Source organism: Lichenostomus cassidix, unplaced genomic scaffold, assembly GCF_008360975.1.
Source record: "Lichenostomus cassidix isolate B80296 unplaced genomic scaffold, HeHo_3.0 HiC_scaffold_115, whole genome shotgun sequence".
Classification (NCBI taxonomy): domain Eukaryota; kingdom Metazoa; phylum Chordata; class Aves; order Passeriformes; family Meliphagidae; genus Lichenostomus; species Lichenostomus cassidix.
Genome location: NW_028147670.1, coordinates 1 through 7,442, shown reverse-complemented (window position 1 = coordinate 7,442; position 7,442 = coordinate 1). Strand labels below are relative to the sequence as shown.

Genomic DNA, 7,442 nt, shown 5'->3' with positions numbered 1-7,442 from the left:
ACCATGGGAGTTCTCCTCCGTTTTATTCAGCATTCTAAAGGGGCAAATGATGGAATTCTCAACTCTGGTGGAAGGAAAACCTTTTTCCCAATGAGCCCAGTATTTGCACACCACAATTCTTGACCATAACCTTTGTCTTGCACATGTTCCATGTGCAAGAGCCTCTGCATTTTTCAGTGGGGCCTCCATCCTGATTTTAGAAAGAAATTCTGTGCTGACTGTGCTATTATCAGAGTTAATAGACACCAGAAAATTATTTTTGGACAGAAAAATGATTTTTTGAATGGTTTGCACCATAATTCTACCTTCTAATTATTTACAAACAAATTTCAGCCTGCAGTGATGCCTTCTAGAACTTTACAGCTGTGCATGATGTGCAAACCCAGTTTTTTAAAGCTGTGGCACATGCACTGATTGCTTTTGCAGTCCCTGATGTGTCCCTGCGAGTGGCTGTGTGACAGCTCTGTCACCGCCCTCTTTGCACACTGCTGTCCCAGCCGGTTCCAGCCGGTTTGCAGCTGGTTCTGAGCCCCCCTAGCCCGCCGCTGTCCTGGGGCTGCTGGGGAGTGGCCCGTGGGGACAGCAGCGCCTTGCAGGCTCCTTTGTGACGTGTGGCTGCGTGTGCCCAGAGCCCATTGTGACACCTGGGGACACGGCGTGAACGGGAGGCTATAAAAGGGCACCAAATGGCTGGGGGTGCTCAGTGCCAGGGGAGCAGCTCCGTCTGGAGACAGCATCTCCCCGGGCTAGGGTAGCATCGGAGCGACTCCAAGATGTCCACGGACAAGGAGATGAGCACCGACGTGCAGCCCAAGAAGAAGTGGCTGATGTTTGGCAGAAGGCAGAAGGTGAGGGATGGGCTAGCAGGCAGCTGCCTCGGGGCTCGGGGCGGGCTTGCGGGCACGGAGGGAGCTGCTGTGCCAGGGGGCCGTTTGCACCGCAGAGGGCCAGCTGGTCCTCATCCTTCTCCTGCTCCGTGCAGCTGTCCAACTGCGAGTCACGGGCAGCCCCGCAGGAAGCTGAGGAGCACCGTGACTCCTGTGCTGCCTCTGTGGCGCAGACAGCAGCAGCAGAGAGCCGGGCAGCCCCGCACAGCCCCAGGGGCCGCGGCCAGGCTCTGCTGCGCTCGCTGCGGCGCGGCTCCCGTGCCATCCTGAGCGGGATGGCGGCTGTGATCCGGCGACGCGGCCAGCAGCCGGGGACACGGCGGCCCCCGCATCAGGGCACGGGGACAGGGACGGCAGCAGCAGCCCCCGCACTGGGGCCGGAGAGCCGGGCAGCTGCCCCGCACAGCCCCTGCTGCCCCCCCAGCCCGGAGCCCGGCCAGCTGGAAGCTCTGGGTGGGCAGGGGGCAGGGGCAGCAGCAGGGGTTGTGCTGGCAGAACCAGAGATTAATGAGAAGTCCTGTGTCATCCTGGATGAAGACTGGCAAGGGGAACATGAATGAGACTCAAGCTTCAGAAGTGGAGAAGAGAGGCCTCCTGTGAGGCCCCGTGAGGCATGGGCAGAGCACAGGAACCTTCATCCATGACCAGCCACAGGCCAAGGCCCAGCTCTGCCCATCAGAGCCCCTCACAGCAAGGAAAAGGCCTCAACTCCATACCCAGTTATGCACCAGTGCCCACCAAGCCCCTTGCCCAGCCAGCTGGAAGATCTCGGTGGGCAGGGGGCAGGGGCAGAAGCAGAGCCATGCCTGTCAGGGGCACCAACCACAGAGGGAACCAGCTCTGAGGAGCTCAGGTCTGTGTGCAGTTTGCCAGGGCTGTCCACAGTGTGGGCAGAGATCACACACCTGAGCTGGAGCACTGAGGAGGAGAGAGCCTCAGGGTCCCTCCCAGGTGAGGCATGGCCTGAAGATGAAGAGCCGAGCAGGAGGACTGGGGAAGAGAATGGCTCAGGCTCCTTGCCATGTTGGTCATGGGCTGAAGACACAGCTGAGCTGGAGCAGTGAGGCAGAGAGTGGCTCAGGGTCTCTCCCATTAGAGGCCTGGGCCGAAGACAGAGACCTGAGTGGAAACGCTGACGAGGACAGTGGCTCTGTGTCCCTCCCAAGTGACTTGTGGCCAGAATGCAGCCACCCAGCCTGGAGGACTGAGGATGACAGACAGTGCCTCAGGGTCCCTCCTATGGGACATTCCAGATGGCACTTGGGGACAGCAATTCCTAGAGTGGCACAGGTTGTTCGGGCATCCCTCACATCTCTTGGCATGCGACTGGCAGGCTTGGGATGGAGAGGTTCCCTTCCCCAAAAAGTCTGGTTCAAAGGCACCTTCACCACTCTGGCAAGGCCCCAAACAAAGATCCTGCTTCTCTTCTTTGTGACATGGAGGTGACCAGGAAACAAGACGTGCCAAAGCAAGTGCCAAAGCAAGTCAGGGTTCTGGTCTGAGTAACCAAACCCTGACATTGGCAGTGACATTTCCAATGACCTGTACAAGACCATTGAAGGCACCCTCAGTCATGTTGCAGATGCCACCAAGTTGGGTGGCAATGTCCATCTGCTGCAGGGCCAGGAGGCTCAAGACTGAGGTGCCATTGTATTTGCTGCATCAAAATCTTGAGGAGCAAAAGTAAGAGAATTTATTAGAATTAAATTATGTAGGTTAAACTAGGGCTAGATGTTAGTAGAGCTCTCTTCTAGAATTAAGGATAACCAGATAAAGGCCCTCTCATGCCCGCTTTTCCTGTTTAATTAAGAAACAAAAAAAAAATTAATTATTAATAAAAAATAACTAACTAAAGAACTAACTTCATTAAAATTAAACCCTAATAACTGAATTAATGAAATTAATTAATTAATTAAACAAGGTAAAGAGTTCCAAAGGTTTAAACTAGACATTAGTTGGGAAAGAAAACTGCTAGGTAGCTCTGTTTTTTATGATAGATAATATTATTTAGCATTTGGCCTGGAATATGTTCCTCTGGAATCTGTTCCTCAGGCAGTTGAGCTGTAGCTCTTGCTCACTTAGAACAGGTTCTATAAGATGCTTTCATTGAAATAAAATGATGGAATTGACAAATCAGAAGCGCTTGTTGTTTTCATTGTGCTGTAGTCATTGATTTGGGGGAAACTGCTGAAGGCCGAAGCCTTTTGGTCTCTGGGGCGTTGCAGTGTGTGCTGTGTGGGGCAGAGGAGAAAGGCGCTGCCTGGGGCGGGAGGGATGCAGGGACACCAAGTGTTTGTGACTTGTGCCACAAGGCCTTGGTCTGATGCAAAAGCTCCTTTTCTTGTGTCCACTGCTCCTCCTAGAGAGCTGCCCTGGTGCAGAGATCATTGTGTAGGATCTCTGCAGGGAGGAGAGCTCTCAGCCATGCCAAGGAGATTTTCCAGAACTCTCTGTTCTGCAGGCCAGCAGCTGCCAGGCTGTTTTGTGGAACTCGTTGGGAGGCACACAGGGATTTTCCTGCTGGACATTGGATCCCACTGGCTGTGTCAGGTGCCTGCAGAGGTGCTGCAGAACTCAAATGCATTTGCAAATGCAGCTCTTGCAGCCTGGCTGAAAATCTCCTGAGACAAGGAGCCTGAGGGGACACGTGCTTGGCCACATGCCTTGTGCAGCTGAAAGCTTCAGGATGCCACAATGTGCCACGCTGGACACTGCCTGGCATTGGTGACAAGGGGGCAACGAGGATGTGGTGAGCAACACGACTCACTCCCCAGCTCCTGAAGAACAACTATTTATCAATTAACAGCCAAAGAACGGAAGTGTTAAGCTCAGTATTTCTCGTGCCAAGGCAGAGAAAACAGCACACTCGATGCTGAGTGCTCTCCCTCGCACATCCCAAAGGGCAGAGGACCAGGTGCAAAGCACTGGGTCACTCTTATACCCTCGCTTATTACACCCCATTGGTCCATTTGGGATCCTTCGTCTCATTGGCTCGTTTGTCCAAATGTGATTGGCTCGTTTCTCTGGTGGCTCCTGTCCAATCACGGTCTAGGTCTCTCCTGGTTGGTTCTCGTCTGATCCAATCCACGTTCTTGATGACATCACCCACTTCTGTTGGGATATTCTAGAAACATCTTCCTTTATATGGGTGCTTTCATGCACATTCATTTAATGGGTGTGTTTAAATGTTACACTTAGTACAGCATCTTGCCGCCTAGTAACTCCAACATAAGTAATATAAAGAACTTAACTTTATAATTAACCTTATGAACTCATTAACATATTATTAACTCATGGGCATAATTAACTTCAGTGAACTTAAACTCATTTATAGCAGTCCCCCCTCTCATCCTTTGATCAGGCTTTTGCCTGCATCAAGGAAAAGTCACACCAGATGATGAGCCCTTAGCTCCCATACAAACTTCTCAGTTTCTGGTATTTTTCATCTATTTCTTTAGCAGTTTCATCGATTCCCTCTTCCCAATTCTCGTTCATTACCATCAATTTTTCTTGGGTCATCTTTTCTAGGGCATTTTGGGTAATACTTGTTATCATCCATATCATACAGGGGATTACACATGGGAGAAAAATAATACTTGTTAAAGCATGCAGACCAATAAACACTGTTCTTTTTATCCACCCCCCATTAAAGAAATTTTCCCACTAATTTACTTTAAAAAGGGGTGTCCACTTTTGGATGGGCACATGTGCTAGTTGGCAGATGTTATGAGTGATATTCTTAATAGTTTCCCTGTGGTCATCAATGTCCATGCAACATTCTGGTGAGTTAAATTTTCCACACACTCCACCCTCTTCTGCCAGGAGGTAATCTAGGGCTAGTCTATTCTGATATATCGCCATCCTCATTTGGTTTTGCTGTGCTGTTATAAGGTCTATTGCCAGGGTGGTTTGATTTGTTATGATTTTGTGGACTGCTGGTAATCTGATAATGCGGTTCAACATATAAATAGGGGTTCTATACCCCCAGGAACCATCTTGGGCCCAAGTGGCCCATAAGTACTGATGATTCTTTCTGGGGTCAATTGGTCATCTGCCCTCTTCTGAGTTCCCCCTATTAAATCTCTTTTTTGTCATTCTAGTTAATCATAAAGTAGGACTCCCAACTCTCGTCCTTGAATCCAGGGTAATAAAAAGAAAGAAGGTCTAATCACTGCTAATGCACAACTTCCTGACCAATTTTGAGGTAAGGTAGCAGAAGCAGTATCCCCAGGTAACCAGAATAAACCTTTTGGAGCTTCCCAAAAGTTGTAATCTTCCCTTTTTATCTCTTCCCGAAATTTTGAAATTCCTGGGACATCTAGGAATGGATTTACTTACTTTGTGATACATTCATATAATCCTTTGTGATTTATGTACACACACCCCATCTTTCCTCCTTCTCTAGACCAGTACAGGTTAGGGGCTTTCGGTATCCACCGGGTATGGCTGCCATCTGTAACTAGGTAACATTTGCACGATAATTGGCCAACCTCTGTGTGATGCTTTGGTCCTTTTCTCCATATACACTCTTCACCAATGGTTTTGGCTCGTAATTTCCATTGTCCCCATCGACTTCTTGCAGCTAATACATCTCCTTTCATTTTCATCCACTTTAACACATCTCACGCCCTTAAACTTATACCCTCCCATGGCCACATTTTGGTCATCTTGGAACCTCCGCAAATCCAGCAGACACATTAAACTCTTTGCTTATTCTCTCTACTATGTCAAGAAATAGATTTTTCCCATATGGTATCATGCCTTCTTCTTCAACATCCCACACTCCTTTATTTAGCTCTTCCTATGTGATTCAGTCTTCCACATTTCTACTTTTTGACAACCCTTCCTCCAGATCGCGCTCGAAAAAAATCCATTCTTCTTTTATAGGGCATTCTCCACCCAATTTTTGTTTGAAACTCCCTATGTTTTTGGCTAGCCAACACATTTGTCCTTCTTCTTCTCAAGTTCATAATTTAGGAAGATTGATACACTCGGTGTTCAGGTATGTATGTATCCTTACAAGTGACTTTGTAACATGCCCTGCATACAAGGGATAATAGCACTTGTCACAGCTTCCCAGGAGGTGGATACTCAATACCCAAGCTAGCCACAGGGGTCTGGCACAGGATACCCTCCCAGCCCTCACACCTATGGGGGCTCCTCCCAAGGTGGGGATAGTTCATCTGGCAAAGGCAGAGCCTGACCCAGTCTTGACCCCTCTGTGCTTTCTCTTTACCTGGGTGTGGTATCTTCCTTCAGGACTCATCTTCTCCTTTTCCTGAAACCAGGTTCTTCACAATTGTTTAGGGTCTAATTGTCCAGATACATGGGGAATGCTCTACACTTTTCACTTTTGGTGGCACTTAAGAAAAACACCAGAACAGTGAAATTATTATAATTAACAAGATAAACTGGGAACTTTGGAACAATTGGCTCAACTCGTAGTGGTTAATTCTAATAATAGAATCTCACAAGCAGTTTTTAAGCATAGAAACTTGATATAGGTCAGTGGTGGTCACAGGGTGGTCAATTCCTTAGGTCTTTTCCGCAGGGTCAGCTTCAGACCTCCTGTCTGTCCAGTGACTGACCACTCAGTGGGAGCTGGAACTGGCCTTTCACTCGGGTGATGTGACTCCAACCCCTCTCTTTGGTTTGGACTGTGGTGTTCATTGCATGAACCTGAAAAGGACCTTCCTATTCAGCAGTTAGCGGTGTATCCCTCCAGACTTTGATTAAAACCCAGTCACCTGGCTCAATTTTATGGATCTTAAAGTCTATGGGCGTAGTTTCAGTCAGATATCCTCACTTCCTTAAATCTTCCAGAGTGATGGCAATTGTCTGAATACAGTTTTTGGTGATATTCTCTCCTTCAGCATATCCACCTGTGCTAAAAGGGGTAATCAAATAAGGCAGACTGAACATAGCCTCATAGGGGGAAACTCCCAAGTCAGCCCGTGGTCTGGCTCTAATCCTTAACAGGGCTAGCGGAAGACATTTTAACCAATTCATTTGTGTCTCTTCCATTAATTTTGTTATGGTGTTCTTAAGTGTTTGATTCACCTGCTCAACTTTCCCTGAGCTCTGGGGATGCCATGGTGTATGAAGATGCCACTTTACCCCCAAAGTTTCCATTATCTGGTGTAAAACCTTTGAGGTGAAATGAGGACCTGGGTCTGAGTCAATGGTATTGAGCACCTCATACCTAGGCATGCCATTCAGCATCAGAGACACCTTTGCCTTGCTTGTCCCCACCTGCCATCACTGCCTGCAGTGTTCTGCTCTTACTGTAGCCTGGGGACACTTTCTCAGTTGTGTCTGTTAGTGGAAACCATTTAAACTACAAGGAATCTCAAGGTTCCAACATCATTCTGAGTTCTTCAGAAGTTTTTTGCACACACCCTGAGGGACTGAGTCTGATGCAAACAGCACCAAAGCCCCACGAGGGTCATTCAAGTCCCTGTGCTGTTGCTGTGCTGCTGAGCTGGGCTGGGCTCCTGGCACAGAGGAGCTCCTGGCAAGCGGCAGCGCTGCAGAGGGACAGCTCTGCCCAGGAGC

General features: G+C 48.8%; 1 protein-coding gene across 1 annotated transcript; it reads left to right on the top strand.

Annotated features, from left to right (window-relative positions):
- The first annotated feature begins 710 nt into the window (after positions 1-710).
- LOC146420957 (uncharacterized) lies at positions 711-1,463 on the top strand. The gene is made up of 2 exons (XM_085047855.1): positions 711-848; positions 983-1,463. Exons 1-2 carry the CDS (start codon positions 774-776, stop codon positions 1,445-1,447), a joined length of 540 nt encoding a protein of 179 aa, XP_084903981.1. The 5' UTR covers positions 711-773; the 3' UTR covers positions 1,448-1,463.
- Positions 1,464-7,442: the final 5,979 nt, after the last annotated feature.

Excerpts from the sequence above, each read along its gene's own strand:
- LOC146420957 (XM_085047855.1), top strand. The coding sequence starts at position 774 with ATGTCCACGGACAAGGAGATGAGCACCGACGTGCAGCCCAAGAAGAAG. Across the intron at positions 849-982 it reads TGTTTGGCAGAAGGCAGAAG|CTGTCCAACTGCGAGTCACG; the intron begins GTGAGGGATGGG and ends TGCTCCGTGCAG.